Source organism: Pezoporus flaviventris, unplaced genomic scaffold, assembly GCF_033815535.1.
Source record: "Pezoporus flaviventris isolate CSIRO_AGI_PZ_B2104156 unplaced genomic scaffold, CSIRO_AGI_Pfla_v1 ptg000079l, whole genome shotgun sequence".
Classification (NCBI taxonomy): domain Eukaryota; kingdom Metazoa; phylum Chordata; class Aves; order Psittaciformes; family Psittacidae; genus Pezoporus; species Pezoporus flaviventris.
Window position 1 is genome coordinate 5499551 of NW_026892627.1, and position 27916 is coordinate 5527466.

The 27916-nt window shown below is 37.9% G+C and overlaps 1 protein-coding gene across 2 annotated transcripts; it reads right to left on the bottom strand.

Annotated features, from left to right (window-relative positions):
* WDR48 (WD repeat domain 48) lies at positions 1 to 27897 on the bottom strand. 2 transcript variants are annotated; one of them, XM_061474520.1, is made up of 19 exons: positions 27751 to 27897; positions 18920 to 19060; positions 18509 to 18587; positions 18154 to 18236; positions 17909 to 18038; positions 15145 to 15233; positions 14257 to 14358; positions 13677 to 13901; positions 12206 to 12280; positions 11768 to 11870; positions 11359 to 11456; positions 9478 to 9585; positions 8977 to 9073; positions 8418 to 8513; positions 6541 to 6646; positions 5039 to 5126; positions 4380 to 4456; positions 2635 to 2827; positions 1 to 2025 (listed from the first exon to the last, which is right to left on the bottom strand). In XM_061474520.1, the coding sequence occupies exons 1-19, from the start codon at positions 27796 to 27798 to the stop codon at positions 1930 to 1932; spliced, it is 2034 nt and encodes a 677-aa protein (XP_061330504.1). In that variant the 5' UTR covers positions 27799 to 27897; the 3' UTR covers positions 1 to 1929. The 2 variants fall into 2 exon arrangements, with proteins under 2 accessions (XP_061330504.1, XP_061330505.1); XM_061474521.1 differs by lacking the exon at positions 18509 to 18587 and having other exon boundaries at positions 27751 to 27878.
* Positions 27898 to 27916: the final 19 nt, after the last annotated feature.

The window sequence follows — 27916 nt, forward strand, 5'->3', positions numbered from 1 at the left end:
TATTTTAGCTAAAGCCTTTTATTCTATACAACTGTGAAACATCATTTACCCTTCCTGCATTGCAGACTATTCTGTCAATCTTTCCTGAAACTGTGTTTCAAAATTATTAGGAAAAAAAAAAGAAAAGAAAAATTACAACCGTGGCCGATTTCAACCAAAATCACTGGGAGCAATTCCAATGTGTATAACAAGACAGCAAGACAACCCAAAAAAGAAAACCAAAAATCCCCAAACAGTGCCTATGGGAACAAGCATATGCCCTTGCTATTAATAAATACAAGTCAGCACAATTTATCCATAAAGGTTACAGTTCTGTTTAACCATTTAATTCACAAACATCACTACAAATGTGCAGTTAGAGCACAATTGTGTCAAACTGAGCACACACAGCAGTGGGGATTAAAAACTTAAAGCGACTCTTAAAAGCTGGGGAAAAAGACATGCTAGCTTAGTGGTGAACCATAGCTTTTGTTCAAGCAGTGACTTTGTTTAGGTTAAGAGTGCAGAAGGGAATGATTTGACTATTTTTTTCAAACAAAATACAATGGAAAAATACTTTACTTTTTGTTTGACCAATACAATTCCAGTAATAGAATTTATTGGGACTTTCTTTAGTCCTCAACCTAGATCTTGATAGCAAGATACAGGAAGCGCAAGAGCGTATGTCTCCCAAAGAAACTCTAATAATATACTGCCCTTTGAAGGCACTTGTGCTTCTGCTCCAGACAAGAGTCATTTTTACACCATTTCTTTATGAGGATTTGCAATTTGCTGTGGCTACAAATGGTTTTCTGGGACAGCCCCACATTTTCTCACGCAACGCTGAAATGCCTTTACCCCCTCCCCCCAATAAGTTAAACTCTATAAAAAGACTACTATGAATCTATGACAGTCACAGATTTATAGAAATAACAGTGAAAAGAAGATCTGCATAAATCTATAACAAAAGAACAACTGCATATAAAACTTCCGAAAAGAAGAATAAGTATTTTTATATCATGAATATGAAATATACTTAGACGCTTCTAAAGTTTAACATTAAACACTGGAAGTTATTTTCAGAATGGTTTGAAGTTTTAACAAAATGTCATGTAAGTTTTGGAGCACAGATACCAAAAATGAGACTAGCATGTCTTCAGAACACCTAGGACACAGTGCAGGAAGTACTTATATAGATTTAAAAAGGAAATCTTGAAGATGCTGCAAAGCATGTTCACTCTATTTTTATGCACAGCATCATTGGACTGACCCTGCTACAACATGTATCTAGTGTTTTTATTCTGCGCATCAACAGCTCTCAAAGCAACAACTCCCTTGCAGTATTAAAACAAGTCTCCTGTTAACCCTTCACTTGTAATTAAATGGGCCGACCCTTTCAAATATGCAATACTTGTTTCTTTTGTTTTTCTTCTCCAAATTTCTTTAAGTGGTAGAAATGTTTGAGTAACCTGTGAGAAATCACTGCAGGAATATTATGACTGGAATGTACTAAAAAAAAACCAACTCGTGTGCACTTCTGAATTATAGTGTGAACACAGTGACTAACACAGCCAAAATGGTTTCAGATCAAGCATGAACAGGTGAGGATATTATGTTCTGGAAAAGAAACAAAAGCAAAAAAGAGGAAGCAAAAGTCTGCACTGGATTATGATCCATTCTCTGTACACCTCACACAACATGAACCACTCAGGGATTTCCCATCTCATTGGCTGAGACTAGGACAGACTTTAGTTTAAGTCATACAGATTTTTTTTTTCCTCTATATTACATATCTATTAGTCACTTCAATTAAATGTATACTTTCCATCCATACTGAGTCATTAGAAGTCTCATCTACCTTAGGGGTTCAGTGGGCTTCTATAGTACTACTCTTGGAACCAGTACAGTATGGTCAGGTACTTAAGTAACCACTTGGGTCCACTTCTCCCCTCACGTTGACTTCTGGCGATAATGAAGCGTCAGATCACCACCACTCTTCCAAATGAAGTGCTTTACAGTTCGAAGGTCCATATTCGGATCCAAAACCTAAATGATAAAAATTCATCTTTTATTCCACAAATCTGCTAGACTGTCAGAAATCCAAAGATAAAACACCCTGGGGCTGGGGCAAAACAATCCCTTGGGTGGACTGTCATCTAAGATGGGGCTCAGGTTTTTCAACTAGCAAGTAAACCTGATGCTGATTACTGAAAGATTTTAGCAATGTAACATATAATTGCTTATTACCACCACCTTCTCAATATTTAATCTTCATGCAATTATTACGCTTACTAGACAACTCATTTTGGAAATATTTTAAACTCTGCTATAAATGTAGAATTCAAAACATTCCAAAAATGCTAGAAATGGAACTCTATGGAATTGTACTAAGTCCATTCGTTGAGTATGAGCAAGTAATCCTGTAAAGGTTACCAGTGAGACCAAATAAAACAGTGATACTGTGTAAATTCTTCAGTCCAGCTATCTGCACCCATCTGAACTTGTGTCAGCAGTAAATTAACATGATGTCAAGAAATCTATTTAGTTTTAAAAGTAACAGATAATCTAAAGCATATTTCAAGCTCTGTATTCAGATGTTCACAACCAATTAATTGCTAGACACTGGGTTTTGGCTAAACCACCCAAGGAACTTACCTGGTCCTGGCACAGAAGCTCAATCTTCTCCTCTGCTAGCACAGCAATGTCCTCCTCTTTTTCTTGTTCTCCTGCTTTTTCATTATTGGAAGAGCTAGTTGTCTGAGACTCATTATCCAAGTTTATAATCTTCTCATACACATGTTCCATCACCTTTCTCACCTGAAGCATATCACTTGCTGACAGTCGGTCTCTATACAAGGTAGATAAAAGTTTGGCAGGAAAAAATTTAAGAGACTGTATTTCTGATCTTCAAAATACCTTAACCCATCGCAAACTATACAAGTAGACAAATAAGCTGTTTAGATTAGAAGTTTACTATTAAATTATCAGGATCATGGAGAACACCATAACAGCTTTTTATCCTAAGAGTCACACAGCAGAAGGGACTCAGAAAAGTGAGACCATGCTGCATTCAGTTCTGGGGCCCCAACAGCAGGAGGACATCGACCTGCTTGCAGTGAGTCCAGAGGAGGCTGTGAACATGCTCTAAGGGCTGGAGCACCTCTGCTATGGAGACAGGCTGAGAGAGCTGGGCTTGTTCAGCCTGGAGAAGAGAAGGCTCCAGGGGGACCTCAGAGCAGTTTCCAGTGCCCAAAGGAGCCTATAAGAGAAGTTCTGGAGAGGGGCTTCTGACAAGGGCATGTAGGGATAACACAGGGGGGAATGGCTTGAAACTGGAACAGTCTAAATTTAAGTCGGATATAAGGAAGTTCTTCCCCACGAGGGCAATGAGGCCCTGGCACAGCTTGCCCAGCGAAGCTGTGGCTGCCACATCCCTGGAAGTGTTCAAAGCCAGGCTAGATAGGGCTTTGAGCAATCTGGTCTAGTGGAAGGTATCCCTGCCGCCCATGGCAGAGTGTTGGAACTCTGATCTTTAAGGTCCCTTCCAACCCAAACCAGTCTGTGATTCTATGAAGATACTCAAAAGACCAAATTAAAATCAGAGCTTGGGTGAAAAGTACTCTACACAACCCTTATTCAACAGGAAGGGGATTAGTAAGAGAAGGGCAAGGATATGGAATAATAAGACTACACTGTTCCCCCTACTACATTAATAGAATGGCATTCTAAAGTAATTAGCAGCAGCAGTTTTTCCACAATGTACACAAAAACCCAATGAAGCTCCTCTTTCACAAATGTCTCTGATGTGAAGAATTTAACAAGACTTAAAGAGGAACTAGGCATTTGTGGAAAATACCCAAAATTGTTGTGTGTAAGTGGTGGTAGGCAAACTGCCTGTGACACTGACTTCATAGCTGAGCATCTGCATTGACTTCCAACCTACAGAGCTCCCAGTTACAATTAATGTGACAGGCAGACAGTCTCGCATTCCTTACTAGCAGATTTTGTACTTTTTCCTTTTAAAAAGCTATTATTTATCACTGTTAGCAATAGGAAACATAAAACTGTCATTCTGATCAGTGTAATAATCTGTAAATTCATTTGTTTTCTGATTACATACCAAAAAAGATAGAAAGTCTAATTTCAGGATTTAGTTCTTAAAACATTCCTTAGCATAACTTAAGCAACTGCTCATGGAACCTAAAAGAAACCTCCAGTTCTTTCAAATATTCTGATATAATTCAAAGCTTTGGAGTGATGCTGCTTAAATAACTAGAAACTTCTACACATTCATCAAAGCACAATAGGATTCTCTGGCAAACCGGCTTTTTGTTGGTTTCTTTTTTTTGAGCTTGCAATTCTCTTTCTGCAGTTTTGAGAGTCAAATATGCATTACTTACTTTTTCAGAGTTTTTGCCCCTGATGATGAATGAGGTTGGAGGTAGAAGGGAATCTTATTGAATTTGGGCATATTTTTCTAGAAGGAAACAAATTTGAGAAGTGTTAATTTAGGATGAACTGTTACCAGCTCCTGTTTCTACCAGCTGGTATGTGAAGTATATTCAGCTCCTAATTATCAAAACCCAAGAGAGATTCTTAATCAACATAAAACCACCACAGCCAACTGCCAAATTACTCATACTCCTGAGATGCTTCAATTTAGATGATGCGCGTATCATCTAGCTTTTGAATATAAATTATCATCTATTTCAAAGGAAATTAGATGGTATCAAAAGACTGCAGCTATATGAAGAGTATTCTCTGTTCCAGGGCTCCACACTTGAAAAGGATACCAATTATACACAGTGCTTTGAATTCCAAGATTTTCTCTCAAAAGAAAGCAAGCAAAAATACCGTAACTGGACACATCAAAAGCAATGCATCTCAAAGAGTCTCGAATAAAGACCCTGAGACCACTTATTTTAAATACAGAGCAAAACATAAAATGACATTTCAGATCCTGTACAATTAAAAAGAAGTTGTTGTTCACCTCAAAAAAAAACCAAAACCCAACACAAGTAACCCAATAAAAAAAGCAAAATCCACATAAGATACTTACATCTACAGTGATGTCAATTACCCATTGTGGCACAGTTTCATTAAGAAGCATAGATTCAGTTTCACCCCCTGAATCCCGACATAATAACCTAAACCACAGAGAAATAACCTTTGTGAATGAAAACAATTATTGTAATGTGCATTAAAAAGCTTTCAGGAGAGGATCCGCCCTTTTAATGGGCAGGGAGTGTGAACTTGGTTAGCTACCCCTTCACATCATCCACTTTATTGAGGAAGTGATCACGTATTGTCTGTAAAGACCAGAAAAAGTAGCTGCAGGAAAAAGACAGATCCATGCAGCAGAAACATGGAGAAGCATTTCAGAAGACTATAAGCTATTGCACAGAGGAATTTAAAAAGTAAAACGCTACTTTGCTCATAGATTGTATGTTTGTGTGTTGAAGTCAAAAACTGACAAAGGCACATGACATAAAGCAGTTCTTTTCTGTTTGGGAAAAATGAGCTTTGCATGTAAAGTGTCTGCTAAGCCCTCACCAAATGAAAAGAATAAAATCAATTTTAACAAATGCACACATGCAGTTGGGAAAAAAAGCCATGTATTAATTGTATAAAGCCCAATTAGGTATTTTGTCAGAGCTCTGCAAGCCACCTTTTAGACCCAATAAACATGGCTTTTCCTCCAATAGTGTCTTTTCAGTGTTCTCTTGAGAGCCAAACATAGAAGACTTAAGATCCACTGATACAGAATGGATGCAAATATTAAGCCCCAGCTATGATGTAAATATGTTGATACTGCAGAAGAAAACACCAGTTCTCAAAGCTGCAAAATGTTACCCTGCTTTACAGACCAGTGCATGGACTGAAAGTTACAGAGTTTTCAGGCCTATTCAGCCAGAGAAACAACCCCTACCCCTCAAATTTAAAATCCACTATATCAGTAAATACAAAATGCTTCACGCTATATGAAAGCTTGGCATGTGTTCTACAGCATTATTAAACTGTCTCAGATGCATCATATACCACAGTTAGGCTTTACAACATAGAATGAAAAGACAGATCCTGAGCTCTTACCTGCCAGAGCTTAGGACCTTCTAGTGGGTCAAGGGCTTTGGGTAACAGAAACCAACTCTCTAGTAAGCAGGACTCTACTGCTTGAGTCATTAATGCTCAAAGACCAGTACAACAGGCCCATAAGAGAAATTTTACAAGAATCGAAAGTAGCACAATTTCATTCTAGAACAAAGTTCAGTTAGTCAGTTTGCAAGAAGAAAGCACTCAAAAAGAGCTCAACGCTTCGGCATACAATTAAGAACAATATACAGCTCTTACCATTGTAAAACCCCACACCTTGCTGATGCTCAAACTCACTTGTTCAGTTGGATGATGCAAAATTACCATTTACAGCAGCTTATTTTGCCTGTCAAGGGCATATCTTGAACGTATAGTACAGAACAGATGCAAGTATTACATTTTTATAACGTTTCTGCTTTCACAAAGGAAGATTTATGTAGCCACTGAATTTACATTCTTGAGCTTTTTTACCTGAACAAGGTGCGTCCTCCAGCCTCACCAAAAATAACTGGGGTATGTGGCGGCACTTGAAAGTATCCATTTCCTTTCTGGACTCTGTTCTCCTGCTCACCATTCACTGTTGGAAAAAAAAAAATCAATGAGACTGCACTAGGCCTTTAAATTGGGTATACATAGACCACAGAGTGTTTTCTCCACCTACAGCTAACATATTTCATAAATTAACAAAACCATAAGCTTCATAAAATCCAAGAAAATCTCCATTTCCAATGCACAGCAAGTATATGTAAAAGGAACAGTAGAGAGTACCTTAGTTCAGTACCAGTTTGTGAAGGCATATTTCAAAAGACTTTGAGAAAAGGGAAATGGAGCTCACGAGCCAAAACCTGATTACTAGTTTTCTCCAGTTCCTTAACAGGATACTGAGGATTTGTCAAACTGAACAATATTAATACTAGAAATCAACTAAAGAGATTCCATTGAGACAAGACTACTTTCCCCCTCCACACTGACAGTACAAAACTCGGAAGGATGTTAGCTTTGCTCTTCTACCTGGGTTTGCCAGATGTCAATAGCGTACTAGTAAAACTCAGACTCATGTTTCCTTCAAGTCATTGCATTTTAAATTCAATGTATTTTTAGCTAGTTATAGCAGCATGGTCTTCAAACACTGAAGAACCTCATTTGACATCAGATGGATAGGATAAGATTGAAGAAAAGTCAGCATTATTTATGCACCTCTTGAACCACTGTTCAGAGAGCAGCTGTTCAGAGCAGGATAAATACTGCATATATATATATACATATGTACACAAGGGTATGTAAGTATATATGTGTATATTTAAGTTCTTGTCTTTACACAAATTTCAGTGTCCAACAGTGTTATCTTCTTAAGCCACTGTTCAGCATCAGTTTAATTGTTCCTTTTGAAAGGGAAAATGAAGACTGATTCTGTAGTGAATATTCTAAACATTCCACTACTCCACAGTTATTCACAGAAATAAGTCGTGTAGCATCACTGTTCCAACAATACAAAATCCTGTGAGTTATACTTCTCATATATTGTATGGCTCTCAAGATGTAGAGTGCCTATACGCAGAATTGTAAGAATCAGCAACTTTGTCCAGAAGAGCCTGCCAAGTGCTGTAACGCACCAGAGAGTTCATTTTGGAAACTAACTCTGGGCACAATCTTTGCCACAAAAAGGCAAGATATTGCTGAACTTACAGTTTTCTAATCGCCTTATCTGTAGAAAGTCAGTTTTTAATCACCAAAACCAAGACTTTTTAGTCAAAACTGATCTTGGTTTAAATAATTTCAAATTTAAATGAGACAGTCTCCATTATTCTGCCCAACTCTGCCACTATCTTGTATCTTACAGAGCTATGCTTTTTATTTCATACAGGATTAGATTCAGCATTATTACACCAGTCAAAGGTGGTATTGTATAGACCTTCTCTATGTACTATCCCATTACCCACTGAATATATTTTCTACAATAAATTTTCCTTTTATTTTATATTGCTCATAATGCCTAGAAGCAAAGTGGAATTATGTCAAACAGTGGCTAACATTTACTAACTGAATAACAACTCTTTGCTGTCATTATCTAGGCTCTTTCCCAAGTCAAGCCTTAGTTTTGCCAGTAATTGTTTTTCATCAAGACATTATGTTTCTGTAACTTCAGAATCATCTGTTCACCTAGTTTTCAATGTACTAGAGTTCTACGATTTTTGCTGATACTTTCAGAAGAAGAAAACTACTTAGCAAATTTTGGTGAAAAACTAAATTAAAAGAACTTAGAAAACATTAGACTGTAATGCAGAGACAAGAAATATAAACCGAATATACAAACAAATCCTAAAAAAGGAAAATATTAAAATACCAACCATGATTTATTTCATTTTCTTCTTCATCCATTGGATTGATATGTGTCCTAGGCCAATATTCCAGAAGTGCTTGTAGCAGAAGCCCTCCAAGGTTTACTGTCAAGACAGTGAGGTACAACTTCCAGTTATGTAAAAACCGATGGCATAATATTCTACATCTGATCCACAGATTAAAACTTTCCCAAAAGTCTGAGCGGCTCTGTTCCCAAAACAAACTATTTATGGGCACAGAAAATCTCAAAGCCATACGTTATCATCTTTCAGAAAAAGCTGATTTTAGAATCACTACTGTTGGATCACTTACTTGCTATAATATTCTCTAGATTAGGCAATAGTTCCAAGTTGAGGAATATCACTTTTTTGCTTCCAGAAGGTTTAAAACTAAGTTAAATAGAAAACCTGAACTTGACTGAAAATTTTCCAAAAAAAGCAAACATTCTCACTGGAGAATTCCTCTGCAGAATGCAGCTACTGGCATATGCGGCACTGGAATACATAAGCATAAATGGTGGATTTTATTCTGCTTTGTCTCAAAACACTAATATTAGTTAAAACTTACATTTTGGATCAGAACCATCTGGACTGCTAAATCCAGCATCCTTTGCTGAAACCCAGGCTGCAAAGCAGTCACTTTCATCCAAAGTAATTGTCAACATCTGTTGGGAAAAGACCACCAGGAAGAGGAATGCAATAGCTGTTTTGTATTAAATAAGCCTATAAATTTATTTTGTTCATTACTGAGCTGGGAATAAAAAACAAAGAATTTCTATGTGCATGACAGCACACTTTGTTTACCAAGCTGTATTAATTCATAATTGGTATTGGTGGATTTAAACTGACCACACCATGAGGAAAACAAAAAATTAAAAAAATCTGTTATTCAGTTTATTAAAAACTAAAGTAAAATTTGCTGGTTTGCTTCAAAGGAAATATAAATAATCAGATAAATGATGATTGTTCCTCAAAACTCGTAACACACTAAAACATTTGTGAACAAACAGTATTATGAGAATATATGTAATATGACATTAGAACTACAGATTTCAGAGTTGTATCTCACCCCAGTTTTCAAGTCTACTGAGAACCAGTTTGGCACATACACCATTTTAAATCTCTTCTTAATTTCTTCTTCAAAATCTACTTTCCCAAGGTCTTCAACTTTACATGCCTGTACAGCAAAAGAAATGTACAAGTTTTAAAATTCTGAGTATCACAACATTCTGAGTCACAACACCACCTCAGATCTTGTACTTGACTTCCATATGCAGTTCTAATTTCTCCACAGGTACTGTAGTCCAGCAATGCATGAGTGAAAGGTTCAAACTTTTCTCACAAAAAATTGCACAGTAGTTTATGCAGTAATTTCTACTGTTTTATCATTTCTTTCTGAGGCAGTGGAGAGGTATTACATTAACAAATAACATTTTCCCTATCACTGAGTAGCTGTCTTCTAGCATTCCCTGTCATTCTTCTCCTCATTAGTATCAATATTTCAGTACAACCCAGTATTTGTTGCAAATCTCACAACAAATTCAGCTCAACTACTGCAATGGGACCAGCAGTGGGTAAATCTGTGTGCAGATTCTTTTTGCCCGTTTTAGTTTATTTGTCTGTTTTATTTTGTACTTCTATTTTTAAAGTTTCTCAAGTAAGCTTGTTAATATCCAAACTCTCATAATCCACTTGCAAACTTATCCTGAAAACTGGAACACTTACAGCAAACTCTAAAGATAGTAACCCTGCAAGACTTATTTCCTCAAAATCCAGGAAAAGTTACAGGAAGGAAAGACTGAAGGGTGTAGTTACATGTAAGAAAGGCTTCCAGCATCGTCAGTAAAGAGACTCAGCTTTAGAGTGCAGTGATCCTACATGCAAGATAACACTTTGATCTGTCAAGTAACCTCATCTATAAAGTGAATATGTATTTAAGCATGCCTAAGAGATGCCTCTGAAAGCCTTACTAACAAAAAAGAACTGAATGAAGGCACCAATTAACATTACCATTTGACTTTGCTCCTGATATTTAACACTGTACTTAAATATATAACTGTAATATAACTCTAATTCGAAAGAAAAGCTATTCACTTTTCCACAAAAGTAATCTAGATAACTTCTAGTACAAATCTACGTTCTCCAACTTAATTTCCTTCTTTCCCACTTTATTCAGCAACTTGATACAAGTTGGCTGAGTGTGCTTTACTTCATAACTGAATCTTGGCTGGAGAACTGCATAGTTAGACGCAAAAATATTTAGAATTTCAAACAGGATTTTTCAAGAGAAGAAATTGCTGACCATCTCACTGATCTGGGATCCCAGTACTGTCTCTATGCATGCTTTTCCCTCTCCTCTGATCAATCACTGTGTAAAGCAAGATACCAAAATGCCATGCCAAGTCTCTCCCTTCTTACCAGGCAGGAGCCATGCTTCCTGCCTACCTTCCTTCCAGTCAGTCCTGCATTCCTGCCTGCTATCTTGCGAACTAACAAGGAACATGCGAAGTTCACACTCCCAGAATAATACACAGACTAATCCAAGCACACTCACTTGGGATGTATGGGTTTGTAGGAGGACCTGAAGCACACATTTCCCTTTTGCAGGCTAAGCTTTCTTTCTGCACTGGGTAGACATGCTCACAAGCCTCTATGAGCCCTCTTCGAAACGCAACCTGATCAAACCAAACACCACTGTTTTCAGGGATAGAATTCAAGGTGAATTTCAGGTGAAGGAAGACATCAGTACTTTACTGAATGTCAGCTTCACATCAAGCAAAGATGCAGAAAAGCTCAGAAATGCCCCATCTCCTTTTAAAAAGCAATCTTTGCAATAGAAAGATTGCTTCCTTTCTACCAAAGGAATCTTTCTCACACACACAAAAATATATAAAAGAGGCACAAAATAATTAATCATCCAACAGTAGACAATCTAAAATTATATACTTACCTTCAAGACATCCCAGTATGCCACATTATTATTCGTGTCTTTGGTTAATATGTGTCTCTTGTCATTAAGAATGTGGCACTGAATAATACTAGCACCCCCTAGCAAGCAAACAAGAATTAAGGTCACTACAGTGATTTTATTTTTTTAGAATATTACATTAAATTAAGGTGTATAACACAATGTGTGTGACTGTTCTTTGGTCTCACTATTTTATGTAAGATCTGGGTATCACCAAGGTTTAAGCACTATTTTAACTGTAACTAGCACTAGATCAATGATAACTACGTTGTCTTTATTTTGGCTGAAATCATAGTATCAAGTACCTAAAAGCTTCACCCCATCTTAAAGATCCACCAGTTCTGCTAATGATAACAGATTTTATAAGGTACTCTGGAAAACAGCTGTTTACCTTTTATAACTTGGTCAGGCTGTGTACACAGGGGCGGTATGGGATTGGTACAATCATTATCATAATCTCCGGATGCTCTAAAATTATGAATTCCCTTCAAAGTCTAAAGAAACAAAATAGATACATACATAATAATCTATAGACTTTGCTTTTATCTGTGAGTGACAACTGCCAGTTCACACTGCCATTTAATGTTAACTGTCCAGTTCTAAGCAAGATAGTTTAGTTCTAAAAGCAGCACAAAGAGATAGCAAAGGAAGTAATTACAAGCGTAATGTCTTTTGATCAATTCCAATAGTCACAGTTCCTGATTTTTTAAAAGAAAGCCTAAAGACCACAGCAAGTCACAGTGAAATTGCAAGCAACAGTTCCCAAACCAAGACTGCAAATCCCATGACTACTTAATTGAATTCATAGGGTTTAAACTGTACCACTTACCCATTTATTCACAGAGGATTTAGTTGTTGCAACCCAAAGTGCTGGAGGAGGATCAGCTGATCTATCAAGCTCCATCTAAATAATGGAACCACAGATACTTTCAGACATGTTTAATTTTCCTTTGTTCAATTAATATTTGTTCTGCGTACACCTGCTCCCATACTTCAATGTATCTGAGAAACAACACTAGTTTCAGTTTACTAAAGAAATACAAACTTGTTTTAGAAAGACAAATAACTAAGCTGCAATTTTTGAAATTCCAGGGAAACTGTTTCAAATATTCAACAAATAAATTCTGGACAAGAACAACAGTAGATGCAATGTGTCTAAACACCCCGTATCTAAAGTTGCTTCTACCATGATGCAATCTCGTCTAATGGACAGTTTGGTAAATACAATATTTTCTGAATTACTTTGCTTTCAAATACTTCACATGGTTAAAACCAGAACATGCTAAGTTCTGTACCAATTAGAAACCAGACCTTTATGCATTTGGCTCTGCTGTTACATTTCTTCAGTAATAACCAATCAATGTAGCTGGTATATTACAGTCCCCCTTTGCTCTTTGTACAGCTGACCATAGGTTTAATTTTCCATTTTGAACTGCAATTTCTCAGATTCTGACTTTAACTATAGTAATATATCCAGGATTTTATTTGAACATACTAAGCCAAATTTTACTCGTAAGGAAAGACAGATTGCTTATATACTGCTATCTGTTTCAATCGCACATTCCCTATACACCTACATGTTTCAAGGTCCTGTCATCTACTTAACAGACAGCAAAATAAAGAAAAATTCAAAAAGAATTCTCTTCAGAAGACTCATACTCCCGCATACAGTTTTCTCCAGTTAAGAAAACTGCATGTTTAGGTGTTCAAAAAACCCACAATAAATTTTACCACTGGTTCCTATGAGTATGTAACATATTCTAACACAGTCCTGTGCATACACATTACTGCTAAGAAACATCCATTTTTGTCTAAAGCCTTGGCATTGCCAGCTTAATTTCTTAAAACTGTACTAGTCTGCTAAAAACAACTTTTCATGTCTATAGCATATTCAATTTCAGTAATATCTGAATTTGCATATTTTAAGTAGCTGCTAAGCATTTATTTTCTTCAGACAATTAGGCTTCAGGTGTAATTTAGGAGACAAAGCCAATACACTGAAGCTGTGGTGCACTTGTTACCCAATATACATTCTATCAGTTTATACCTCAAGCCGTCATTAAACAACATGCAATACAATTACACTTTAATACTGTGAGCATGATTAAACCCTGGAACAAGTTGCTCAGAGAGGCTGCAAAGTGTCCATCCTTGGAGATATTCAAAAGCTGTCTGGACATGGTACTGGGCAATTGGCTCTAGGTGGCCCTGCCTGAGCAAGGGGGGGTTGAACCACATGACCTCCAGAGGTAATTTCCAACCCCAACCATCCTGTGATTCTCTGAAGTAAACTCAATTACCTTAAGAACTGGTGCCTTTTCTTCACAGATAAGGACACGGATATCAGGGTTTCGTAAATCTGTACAATAAATCTTCCTGTCTCTTCCTCCTGAATAAACATGAGTGAAGGCTTCATTGACCTGCAGAGCCCAGACACCTTCATCATGGACTCGATATGTGGCTATACATCTCTGCTGCCCAAGGGACCAGAGGCGGATAGTCCCATCAGAGCTGCCTGAAAGACACTGAGCAACAACCACCATACTTAGATCAAGTGGGTATTTAAATCTTCTGAAATAATTTTGTTCACAAACAGCTTTCATAATTCTTATGGTTTTTTTCCATTAAGACGGTGCTAAATAAAGCCTGGCAGTTAATAACTCTAGTCACCCCTTCCATTGCTAGATGGACCCTGTAATACATTAGAGCTTTCACCCACCAGCCTCCCTCCCTTAATCATTACAATATTCTGTAAATAATCTGTAAAATACAAAATGTAACTTAATAAGTAATCTATGGTATAAAATAATTATATCGAAAAAAGACTAATGACATTTCTGTATTCTGTAAAATGCCTTTGTCTCAAGTTAAAGCACATACCTGTGTGCCATCTCTGTTCAACAACAATGCTTTTACGTTGTCTGTGTGCCCTTTGAGTTTCATTAGTTTTGCACAAGTTCTCGGGTCCCACACCCTTAGAACCTACATAAACAGACATTGGATAACTGGCATTAACATCCTTCTTCCCACCAATGCATTTTCTCTACAGAAAATTAAGCCTTTCTGAATAAACTGACACTTATCCTGAACAGAGAGACATCCATCACAGAAAACATACTTCATTAAAACAAGAGGTACATAACTACATTTTATGAACCTCTAATAATCAGATGTGATTTTCTTTGCTTGATTTTATTTTCTTTTGTTATGGCTTTTTTTATCTTCCTAAGAAATTAAAGAATGAAAGTGACTGGAAACAGGATTATCTCAAGGTTAGATTAGGTAAAAAATCAGCTTGCCAGGAACTTCAGGGCATTTCACCTTCCTTTACAACAAACAGCATGGTTTGTCTCTTAGGGACACTTGAACTTCATCATCACATTTCATTTCCCAGTTCCTGCAGGGATCTTACAAATTGCTGGCACCACTTTCTTCTTACCTGTGGCAGCTGCTTCAGTTTTTATAATCATCTCAGTAATGTGCCAGCCCAGTCAGATCTCTTGTGGTGAAATGGTAGAAAGGAGGTTACACAAGATGATCTAATTGTCTCTTCTGTGTATTAAAGCTAGATGGATATATATACGTCTTCAAACTGAGGTAGGTACTTGTATCCTACACTTAACACTCCCACTTAAAAAAAAGTGTCTATCCTCACTATTAAACCCACAACAGCTGCTACAGACATGACATTGAAAAAATGAATAAAATTGCCTCTTTGTACTAAACTTTGAACTGAAGTAGAATTAGCCTTACCAGACTTTCGCTTACCTTTTCAGTGGACCCTGATACAATAACTGTTCCCATTTGATTCATTGCAAGGCTGTAGATTGAGTCTTTGTTCCCGCTCAGGGAAGAAGCTATTTCAAAATAAAATTTACATTTTCAATCTTAATGCTGTCATTTGAAAAACATACTTCTTCACTTAAAACACAGCATTTTAGGGTATTTTAATGCCCTTTGATCCATGGAAATAGTGTCACTATACCTCATATATACAGCTACTTTAAGAAAGACTGTACACAGCATACTGCTAGGAAAACCCCATCCCAATTCTTAATCTACTGCTACATAAAAACAAAGGAACCCCTCAGACTTATGGTAATTACAGTCATTGTAACCTTTTGGCACCACAATACAGTGCCAGGACCATCAAGGTACTGCTGCTCTTCTCAACTACTTTATTAGAGAATTATACTTCTATGTGATCTTATATTACATCTCATTTGGATGCAAGTGCAGAGGTATTTTTTTTCCAAGCCAAGCAGCAGTATGATTCTACATTAGATATTAAATGCTTTTCTCTTAGTTCAGCAGAGACGCATTACTGAAATTACACTGCAGTACTGAAATGTGTTACTTGAGCACGGATGCTACCTCTGCATTTGTGAAAACCATATGGCAACTCCTTAGCATCACAACCACCACCAGAGCTGAGGAATTCTGGGCCATGTAGCCTAATCTACTTTTGGACAGCGTAATGTACCAATCCCTCAACTGGGAAAAGCACAAACGCAGCAATGAAAATCATGTATTCAGAAAGCACCATCTCAATAAGCCTCAAACCCATGCAATCGGTATGCCAAAAAAGCTGTGAATAGCAACAAACTATTGCCAGCAAAAATGTGAACCTTTATATAATCATTTATGTATATTACAGAAGTAAGTTTCTAACAACAGCATTTGTGACTTAATATCATAAACATTTTGTCAGAGTGGAAGAATTATGCACCTTTACTTCAGGGTCCTCTTAACCACTAGCTACAGCTATCCAAATGTAATCTATTATTCGTAGCCAAAATAAAGTGATAGTATTTCACTGTCCCCAGAGGACAGTTGAAGGCATAAAGCAGAACTGAAAACTCTTGAAGGTTAGCACAGTGTTCAACAATGATAATAATTTATGAAAAGAATGTACAGAGTTATTATAAACTGAACATCAGAAATGGAAGAGAGAATTTTAAGTCTACAGATGCACAATTTATGCCAGAACAAAAGCAAAGCTTGACTCCACCCTTTCCTGGAAGGGACTACCTCTCAAAATCAAAATACCGAAAAAAATGCAAAAAAATTATTATGGCTATGCTGACTGAGAGGCTCTTTAAAAATAGGCTCCCTTTTAATGCTGGTTTGCGTACATTACTTCCCTGTAATCAGACAGGAAATTAATGCACAAAACAATCTTCATTTGCACTCTGAAAAAAATCAATATTTGAAAGGACTGAGGAAAACCAGCTTCTTTAAGGACATAGAACATGTTCTTCTCAACAGAAATACTGTTAGCTGGGAGCACTAGAAAGAAAGAAAGAAAAACAACTCCCCTGCTTTCCTTTCCTCCCCCTTATGAAGCATTACTGTTTTAATTCAAGAAATGAAAATTTATTTCTATCATCTTAGAGGTAATGTCTCCATTTCCATTTGATCTTGGGCTCAAGCAACAGTTCCTCAGCACTCACCATCTCCCATTTATGATTCACTTGAATCATTTAGGTTCTGTATCACTGTTGCGGTGTTCATGAAATCTCCCTCCCCCCTTCCCTACAGCTGAGGTTTCCTGTGAGCCAACAAATGCATTCTTCCTTCAAAAACTCCCTGTTCAACCAGAAATTAGCATAACTTGCACTTATCAGCTAAATTTGGTGATAATTCTACTTTCTGTGAAAGAAAGCTTCTGGGAAAGATAAGGTAAATCTTATGTCAACCATGTGCTATCCCAGTACAATCCTGCAGTGCAACACAGCTTGCTAGAATCCATCTCTCTTCTGAAGCCTACCCAGACATGCCAGCATTAAAAATTAAAAACGTCCCATAGAGAGAACAAAAGCAAACCTGACAGTTCAACCTATCAGATGCACCTTTGGTTTTAGAACCTACCAAATCCATAAAATTAATACACCTTTCAGAATTAGCCAAAACTTCAATTCAAAAAAACCACATCAAAACAACTATATGCCTGCTTCTTATTTACAGAATCGCATATTCCTGAAATTTCTTAGAAGTGTATCTGCCAATCCCAAATTTTAGTTTTGCAGATTTTTCCTCAGACACTCCTAACCTAGGAAGCAAGTAGTCTTGTTAAGAAAGTTCAAGTGGCAGTGTAAGATAGCATGTTCTTTCCTAATGCATACATCTGAGCCTCTGCTACTCTTTAAGCATGCATCCAACACTAAGCATAAAACGAAAGAGATCAGTCACTTTGAACTCATTTTCCAACCTATTTACAAGCAATGAACACACCGTAGGCAAACTGTTTCTCAAGCTAAAGCTCTCTTAAGTGTTAGAGAATACCAGCACATTACATTTCAGGAGAAAACGTTTAGAGACCTGTTCTCTGTCCTACATGGTACATCTGTCGGCTGCTCTAGATTTTCAGCTACTATGGAATACAACAGATGGACTGATTATATGCTAAAATGACCTTAAAATTTTTTGCACATTTTTTGTGTACACACAGGTATCTATGGTTTTAAACTGATCCCTCAGATTATACTGCTCAGTAAAATGCATTGCTTGCCTCCCCTCCCTAGATACCTACTTGTTACGGTGTTATTTGAGGCAGTCAGTGCTGTCAGAGTATTTACATCCCAGAGGAAAATCTGTCTGTCCAGCCCAGCAGATGCTACCAGTTCTTTGTCTTTTGCATATGCTAAGGCTTTCACATAATCCTACAATAAAGTAAATATGACAATATGAATCAACAACATTATCCATTTAAAGTCTCTATCTTAATATTTAAAAGACTGCCAGTGATAACACACAGTATTTAAAGATGTTTTTCACCTTATGCGTCCTTAGTGTTGACATGCAAAATCCCTTATGTGCATTCCAGACTTTAACAGTAGTATCTGAAGAAGCAGATATCACTAAATTGGAAAGAATAAAGAGTAAACTTTAATGGCTTATATATTAGAGCATATTTGTATTACTCCAACATGCTTTTCAAAAAGATTAAAAGAATCACTTCTATACACATAATTCTTCATTAAAAACACCTGCTTACTCTATTTATCAAATTTACAATATACATCACAAATTGATTATACTAAAAGAAGATGGAAAACCATTAAATCAGCAAATAATATATTGTTATACACAATTTATGAATACTGTAGTTTTCAAACATTTAAGTACTTACATGTTTTACCATTGCAGCAGAGCACAATATCATTTACCCAATCTGTGTGATGTTCCATAGATGCTATATATGGGTCTTGCTGCAAATTAAGAAAAAGTAGTTTATAAAAATCTCATTGCAACTGGAAAAGATTGTGACTATGAGACCCTACTGTGGTATTTTCTTCAACCTTCAAATGGGTCAGAAGTTGCCTATGCAGAGTTGCTTGAAGTCACTATTCCAGAATTCTTTTGTGAAAGAACTACGTAACTGTGTAAGATATCACAGTATGAGCAATAGCAAAATGATTTTCCTATTACACTAATTGGCATCTGTTAAAGAAACATTACCAGATGTATACCTATAGGCAACTGACTAGCATGATAATTGGAAAAAAGTAGATTTAAACATAGGAATCCTCCCATGACTTACCTTGTGCTGATTGACACTCCATATCCTTATAATAGAGTCTCGTCCCGCTGTGAAGAGCCTATTTAAGGCTGGATCCAGCTGAAGTGCATTTACCCCATTTCGGTTATACTTCTCCACTTCATCTCTAATCACATAGGACACCTAAAATACATTTACACAAATTCAATTATGGTATTAAGATATCAACTTGGCCATAAAATCTTAACATTTACTTTAACCTTTGTGAAGTTTTTCAGATAGGAAATATTAAGAACTTTACAAGCATTAAATAAGTCTGTCAGTTTGAGAGTTACCAATACCATCTGAGTCATTTCACCCTCCCAGAAAAAATGGGGAAGAACAATAGGGAAGATATGAGCAGTGCTAGAACTGGAGCCCAAAGGATTATCTAATTGTTACAACTCAAGCTTAGACCCAGAGAATCCTTAGTTGAATTCGCTGCTCTGTGCAGGTTATTTTGGGTGGTCTTAGACAACACGCTGAGTTTGTGTCTCACTTCCTAAGTAGTTTTTGTATTTTCTATATGCTAGGATGACAGTATTTCTCAGACTCACAAGGGAAAAGATATGGTCTCTAAGGATTACAAAGCACTGAAAGACTGCAGATACAAATTCTAGCTATTTCAAGTGTCACTATTATTTTTAAACCAGTTTTTAAAAACTACCTGTTTTCTAATATAAGCAGCACAAGTATTTACTGCTCTTTCAGTAAATGATTCCTTTGGTTTCTTTCATTCTGTACTTGACAGTTCTGGGTGTATATGTTATTTCACTGTTTTGTTCAGAAACACCAAAGGGAGATTTAAGGAGATAAAGCCACAGCACTCTCCATTATCACTGTTCAGTAAACACAGTTAAAATGCACTGCAGTTTCTTCAGAGCTACTCCATTCACAGTGTGCTGCATCTCTCCTGATGTTTACACATTACCCTGAGGAAAGCCCTCACATTCAGAGAAAAGGAGGGGAAGCTGACAGCTATGCCTCTTCCCCAGTTCTGTAAAATATAATCAGAACAACGTGGTCAAACTTTACGCTTGGTATAATCCAGTCTGCCCACAGCGGGAATCATTTGGATACATAAGTACCAGTGTTTTGAAAATGCTTTCAAGAAGTAGCATTGGGCTAGAGATCTGAAAGCAATTTTTCACTCCAATAACTGCATTGTATCAATATAAAGAAAATGTTTTCCAAATCAGGTCTCAGTTACACAAAATAAAACCAACAAATTAAGCAAAATGTTCAGTGGTCCTTATCACTAAAGAAATGTTTTACAGCATTTCAGATTCTATACCACAAGAACTGATGTGTCCATTTGGTGAATGTGGGCAATACCTCAACTGAATTACCCCACCCCATCCCAACACAATAAGAGAACTGATGCTTCCAGAAAGTACACATCCAGTCCTAGTCTCCATTTTAGTAACAACTGCCACAGCTCTATAGAACAACACTGAAGGATCAAAATTAAGAGCCTTCTGAATCCATATGTCCTTTACTAAATTTATTATGTTCCACTGCTCTTCATAGAATCATAGAATAGTTAGGGTTGGAAAGGACCTTAAGATCATGTAGTTCCAACCCCCCCTGCCACGGGCAGGGACACCTCACACTAAACCATATCACCCAAGGCCTCGTCCAACCTGGTCCTGAACAATGCCAGGGATGGAGCATTCACAACCTCCCTGGGAAACCCATTCCAGTGCCTCACCACCCTAACAGGAAAGAATTTCCTCCTTATAGCCAATCTAAACTTCCCCTGTTTAAGTTTTAACCCGCTACCCCTTGTCCTATCACTACAGTCCCTCCCCAGCATCCCTATAGGCCCCCTTCAGATACTCGAAGGCTGCTATGAGGTCTCCACACAGCCTTCTCTTCTCCAGGCTGAACAGCCCCAACTTTCTCAGCCTGTCTTCATACAGGAGGTGCTCCAGTCCCCTTGATCATCCTCATGGCCCTCCTCTGGACTTGTTCCAACAGTTCCATGTCCTTTTTATGTTGAGGACATCAGAACTGCACACAATACTCCAGGTGAGGTCTCACAAGAGCAGAGTAAAGGGGCAGGATCACCTCCTTCGACCTGCTGGTCACCCACCTTTTGATGCAGCCCAGGATACAACTGGCTTTCTGGGCTGCAGCATTTCTTGCTGATAGTCTTTGCTAGCCGCTCACGGTTCCTGTAATCACACCTCTTCCTCCCAGTTTCACATTGTGCCCTAATTTCCAGCACTTTGCTACTCTCACCCATTCCAGACTAATCCATAGTATTCCTTCTGTCTACACTCAAGTCTCTGCCTACACACATATTCAGAGACGTTACTAAGAGAAGACACCATCAACCTTGCATAATAGTGATATGTTAAAATATTTCAAATACTTTAATGTGATGCAGCATGTGTATGTGATGCAAAGTCCAAGATATATGTGGAACTCCTCACCTGGGCTTGATCATATCATGTCTACACTGCCAGAAGACCCAAACAGACCACTTGAGTAAAAAATGTTGCAAACAAAGCCAAGGTTTAATACAATACAAAACACAAGGCAAAGGGATGGCCATCAAGTTCACACTGCTTTCAAACCCTCTGAATAAAGCCAATGAAAATATTCAGCTAAAAATATGAAGTATGAGCAGGTAAGATGCCTTCTAACACAAATAACTCTACGATGCCATGAAATTCAAGAAATTAAAAACCTAAAGATCAGGAGATCAAATTTCATTTTAGTTATTAGGGAGAAAAATCTCTTCCTGACATACAGTATCAGACTCAAGCTCAGGAGGCACCCTTCACTTCTTGCTTCTCTAACCTGCTAGCACAATGTTTTTTGACAAATCTTTAATTTTTAGATTTGATTCTCTTCTGTTAGTCATGTCCTGTATTTGTTGTATTTTCAGGTATAATATAGAGCTCTTTATTCTACTCTATCATTGTTTAAGCCCAGCTGGTAACTCAGAACCACACAGCTGCTCACTCACTCCCCCCAGTTTATATACTGGGCATGATGCATTGTGGTATGGAATATGCCTTTGGCTAGTTTGGGTCAGGTGTCCTGTCTCTGCATTGTCACAACTTCCCCTCCTCCCTGGCAGAGCATGAGACTAAGGAAGTCCTTGTTTAAAGTAAACATTACTTAGCAACAACTAAAAACACTGGTGTTATCAGCGTTGATCCCAGGCTCAAAGTCAAAACCATAGCACTGTACCAGCTATTAAGAAGGATAAAAAAAAAATGACTGCAGCAGGTGAACCCAGGACACACTCGTAAATAAGACTGTCAAGCTATGTTAGTGACCCAAGCATTTTAAAAAGGAGACTTTTGCCCTTGATAATGCTACTTTTTTTGATTTATGGGAGTTCAAGTAAAGAATAGCCATAAATAACCATTTTAAAAATGCAGAAAAGCAAACAGTTGCTTACTCTAGTAAATAATGTACCTTTCATACATGATCAATACCGTGGAAGTTGAATCATATTTCTATATTAATCTTGACAGAAGTAAAGTTTTCATAATTTCTTGAAATGCAATAAATATTTTCTTGCTAAAATAAAGAACTAAATATTTTTATTAACATAGAAATGAGCAGTAAAAAAAGCTCACAGAGATGAGATGTAGTAAAACAATCTCCACTTCTTTCTACAAAGTTATTTGCATACCTGTTAAATTTCTGTATAGAGGAGCTTGAAAATGTGGCTGTCAGCTCAACTAAGCAGTGGTTTTCCATCATTCAATGATGTGACTGGGGAAGATGACAACTGTTTCCCACTACCACCAATACGGAAATACTCAAATGAAGGTCAAATTTAATTTGTTCTTTATTCTGCTTAGGAACTTCCAAACATGAATTTAGTCGAACACCTCTTGGCAAGTACTGTTTATTTCAAGAGAATGAAGACAAAGACAGGAATTATATTGTTTCAGGGTTAATGAGTAGATACAAGAGTGAAAGCTAAATCTCAGCAACTGTTGACAGCTATTTTTCAATGATAAAGGTGATTCTAATCCATATGAACCATTTGCTCCTTAAAAGTCATTTTTTTTATTTCTAATAATAAAAGCATAAGGGGAGAATATTAAAATGGAAGAAAATGATTCTGTGGTAAGTCTGCTGGATACCACATCAACATTTCAAGTGAATGCTGCTATTTGGGCAGTTCAGTAAGGACAAGACAAACCACTTTTCATGAAAAGAATATGAATTAAAAATGATTACTATGGCACAAAAAAGGACTCTCCCACTCTTAGTGGAGGCCTAATGACACTCAAGTAATTGTCAACTCCTCACACTGGAGATACTTAAATTTAATTTCTCATCCAAACAAAAAACTGTTAGAAGGTCCACTCCTAAAAAAAAACCCTAGAACAAGACACATGGAATATGTGGCAGAAATAAAAATAACCTCGCAAAAATTTGCTGTACACCACATGGAACCTTTTAGAAAGACAGGTATAACACCAGAAGTATCCAGACTTGTATTCAAATACATTAATTATATGGTAACACAGGGGGACAAATTAAGGATTCCACAACATCTATTGAAAGGGTGTTGAAATGCCTCTCTTAACATACGGAACTTAAAACAGATCAACAGTAGCAAACACAACTTGATCTGAAAAACCCGACATGGTGTGCCAGGCAGCAGGCAAGTTCACTAAGATGAACAAAGAAACATTGCTGATAATCCACATGTGGTTCTCTATTATCTTGGAGAAAAAGTGGTCAGGAAATGGGGAATTCTGTTTGGTTGTTTTTTTTAAATTTGAATGTCACAGAGTATAGAAAGATAAGAACTATTAGTAAATATAGTATTTATACAAACAAATACAAAAAAAATAAAGCATATATTTAAGTATGTGCGTACACACATATACCTAACCAACATAAAAGCAACAGGCTTTTGGCTGAGAAGCAATTGCTGTGATAAAATTCAACTCTGACCTGCAGCATATACATTTTTATCACTCTAGATAAGATACCATAACCTGCCTGGAAAAGACTGTGAAGGTCATCAGGAAGTTACGACTCTTAAGCCGCATTCACTTCAAACAGGGTGCACTGAAAGCACAAAACTGCTTTGTTCATTGCATTGATTTATTAAGTCAGTTGCAAACCACAAAGATAATAATGACTATGATACAGATCACAGTGATTTTATTGCCATGATGGTCTGGCAGGAACAAGACTTGTGGGATATGAAATATTTTAGTAATGACCAAGGCCTTTTACATTTGTACTGCCGCAGCTTTTATAAACTCCCTTAATGAATAAGAATCACTGCAGCAGTGCACAAACATTACAAGGTGATGGACACTCATTATACAGAGTTGATGGCATTCAGTACCCTAAATGGATCAGGATTAATCATTTTAATTACTATTCAAGAGCTCCAGTGATAAAGCTACTGTAGACAGATAACATTTTGGCACACAGAGCCAAGTGAATTTCCTACAGTACCTACAATGTGTTTCCTGCATGGATGAGTGTACCAGCTGATCTAAAATCTTGTGACCCTTGCTATATTACAAGTCTTATAACAGATTTTGCCTTAATAGATGGGTAGAATCTGCTTTTAGTAATACCACCACACCATCACGGTGGAGGAAACAGTGAACAGCTGAGCTCTAATGACACTCATTCCTTGTTTATAAGTAAAGAAAAATTTCAAAGACACAAATGCTACTGCAAGCAATTAAAAAAATGGAATTTCTCATAACCACTGGAAGGATTCCATGAGATTTGACATGAATCACATTTAAAAAAGGAGACCAGCAGCAGTCTACCACCAAGGGTAAAAAACCCTAAACTACTCCCTTAGTAAGTTAGTAGGGCAATAGTTAAGTTTTAAAATTAAGAACATATTGATACTTGAATTTTTATCAAATGCTCCAGGCCTGAGAATAAAAGCAATGGAAAGCATTCAGCAGTTAATTCTATCCTTTTACAATGGCATCAACTTACTAGCTATTTGTCTGCTTGAGTATTATACATAAAATAATAAATATATACATTTATCATCTACAAAATGTAGATGTAAAATCTAATAAAGTGCAGAATACAAAATCTAATGATACTATCAAAAATATTTTAAACAGGTTTTAACCATAAACATCCCTAGGAAAAAAGCCCTATTAAAAATGGTACAGAATCAGCAGCTGAAATATTTTCAAATGTAAGGGGTTTTTGTTTCACTGCTTTCTAATTGCTGTCATAATGCAGTATTTGTGCATAAATATGACAAGTCAGTGCAAAAAGATCTTTTTATTCTGTAGAAGACAAAGATAAAAAGGACTTAACAGTCATTCAATAATGTTACATGGAAGATGCTAATCTAAATCACTTATGGAAAAATCCCCATGTTCTATTAACAGGTTTAGAGTGTGGGGTTGAATTTATTCTGGCCAGGCAGCACGTTTGGGGGAGCAGTCACAACATAACCACTCAAGGGCTGCTACTTTAAGTGACCTGCTCAAAAGTGGCTTCACCTTAATTCACAGTAACATATCTGAGAGCTACATCATATGGCCAGCTGTTTCTCATCACACAACAGTGACACCTCTGCATCCCCATTTCACTTATCATAGAATGGCTTGGTTTGCAAAGGACCTTAAAATCATCCCAGTTCCACCTCCTGCCATGGGCAGGGTCACCTCCCACTACATCAGGTCGTTCAAGGAGCTATCCAACCTGGCCTTGAATGCTGCTAGGTATAGAGCATTCACAACTTCTTTGGGCAGCCTGTTCAAAACTCTAAATCAGACGGCCTTTCTACTGCAGCCCTCAGACATATATCGCTAAACTTACAAAATACCAACAGCCTGCTGCTGGACATTTCAAATACCTGACTTACATGCAAATAATAAACTTCTTACATGTTTTTATGTGTGTAATTTATTTTGAGGCCTAAAACATCTATTCTGATTTAACCCTTATAAACATAAATTATATGCAGAAGCATCTTAAACTGATGATTTTGGATGGTTCTGCTTACCAGTAAAACAGGTACATTCAAGATAATAATAGTTCTGATTTCCATAATCTTCAACCAGCTCTCATGCCATGTAAGGAATCAAGTTCCTCCACGCCCGAGAGGTATTTCTTAAAATAGCTTCTTCCCCATGCCTCATAAGTTTGGGAGAAATCCTCTCCCTCTCTCACCCCAACCCCCAAACTTCATGTAGCAGCACCCTAAATGCTTAGCCATTAGGAAGCAAACCAAATCATTAGTGGTTTTAACTCTCCATCAGCAGCTGATGGCTATAACAGCCACTTAGAATTCCATTACATGAACAAAATCCTGTCTCTAACCATGTAGGTGAAACAATAAGAGCACAAGAAAATACTTAGTTTCTACTCAAGGGTTTATATATGCTTATAAAGTTATTCTGCAGATCAAGACTTACAACGTACTGGCTGAGACACAGCAATACCTTAAGTAGGAAAAAAAAAATATCTCGTAACAATGAAAGTGGAAAATAAGACATTGTAAACCAACAGAAAACCACCTGTAAATACAACATATTGACCTAAGTAATATTTGCAAAAGCAATACAGTAGTAAAAAAGGAAACAACATACTCTTTGATGCATGCTGCTGTCAGGGAAATAACACTTCATAAAGAAACAGGACTACATCAAAGAAAGCTCTAGTTATAAAATCTCTCTCCTTATGAGAGCAACAGCAAAAACTTGTTTATAGCACAGGCAATGATGTCAGTTAAAGGCTGGTATATTTTGGATTCTTTGTATTTTAAAGAATGTCAGAGGATTTTTTCAGTAGGGCAAAGGAATTCTTTATACAGCACTGATCGAATGCTTACTTTAACCACGAAAGGCACTAAAGGCTATGAAGAAGTGCACATTTCCTCCGTGTAATAAACCGCAAAAAATGTGTTCAAAAACCAAGCTCACCTCTGTCTGGAAGGATTCTAATGTTATTTCAGGCTTAATCAATATTTCTCCCATGAACAGCAGGCAGATACAGCTGAAACTTGCATTTGCCATTAGAGGTAGGCAGCTCTGTGCACTGAGAAAGCATTAAATCTTTTCCATAGTGAAAAATGTAAAAAAGTTTAAATTGCTGATAGTATCACAAAAAAGAACAAAAAAGTTGAGAACCATAATAAAACAATTTTCACGACTTTTAATGCTTGCACTCTTGGCTTTTTATACACACTTCATTAATTCCAGTCTCCACCACGGCTACAATAGTGTACTCATAGTTACACAGGAGCTATACCACGCGGTCTGATCGTCTCTCGCGTGAGCTGAGAAAGTTTTTACACCCACCAGACAGCTCCTGCCCCGCTCTTCCTTCAAGAAGCACTGCGCGGAGCTGAAAAGGGCAGACGGGGGGGAGCCTCAGTTCAGCCCGCCAGGGCTGGGGCACCTGACCCCATTCGGCAGGGAGCTGCACCTTTTCCCCGTCGGCCGGCCAGGCCGCGGTACCAAAGGCAGCCACCCCCCACCCCCCCCCCCCCCCACAGGACGCTAGTGGATTCACGGCGGCGATGGGGAAAAGGTGTTGGGGAGAGTGGCGAGTTGGTCCCCCCTTTACCTCAGTGTTGTTGGGAAAGGGAAGGAGGCGACTGCATTGCCACAGAAACCCCCAATCTGTGCACCTCCTCAGCTGATAGCAGCCGCGACTACAGCCCCCCCAGCGCTAGGCGGCAGAGTCCCAGGCAACCCTGCCTGGCCCGGCGCACTACCTCCGCTCTCCGCCACCTGCTCGCCGCCCAAGTGGCAGCGCTCCGCCTCACCACCCTCCTCCAGCCGTGCCAGGCCGCGCCAGGTCCCCGGCGCTCCGCGGCCCCCCCCCGAGCCCCGCCTCGTCCTCACCTGCACTTTCCGCCGCCCCGCCGTGTTCTGCCGATGATGCGCCGCCATCTTGCATGTTGACACTCCAATGTCATTTCCGAGGAGGGACAGCCGGGCCGGAAGTCAGCTCCCCTCTCCTATCGGAGCCCGCGCAGCGAGCTGAGGCGGGAGTGGGCACCGCCCCAGG

Bases quoted from the DNA above. Each gene is read 5' to 3' on its own strand.
- WDR48 (XM_061474520.1), bottom strand. From the start codon at position 27,798: ATGGCGGCGCATCATCGGCAGAACACGGCGGGGCGGCGGAAAGTGCAG. The intron at 18,237-18,508 runs GTAAGTACTTAA...TTTCCAATTTAG, and splicing joins CTGCTGCAATGGTAAAACAT to TGATATCTGCTTCTTCAGAT. The intron at 9,586-11,358 runs GTAAGTATATAA...TTTGCTGTACAG, and splicing joins CATACTGGGATGTCTTGAAG to GCATGTAAAGTTGAAGACCT.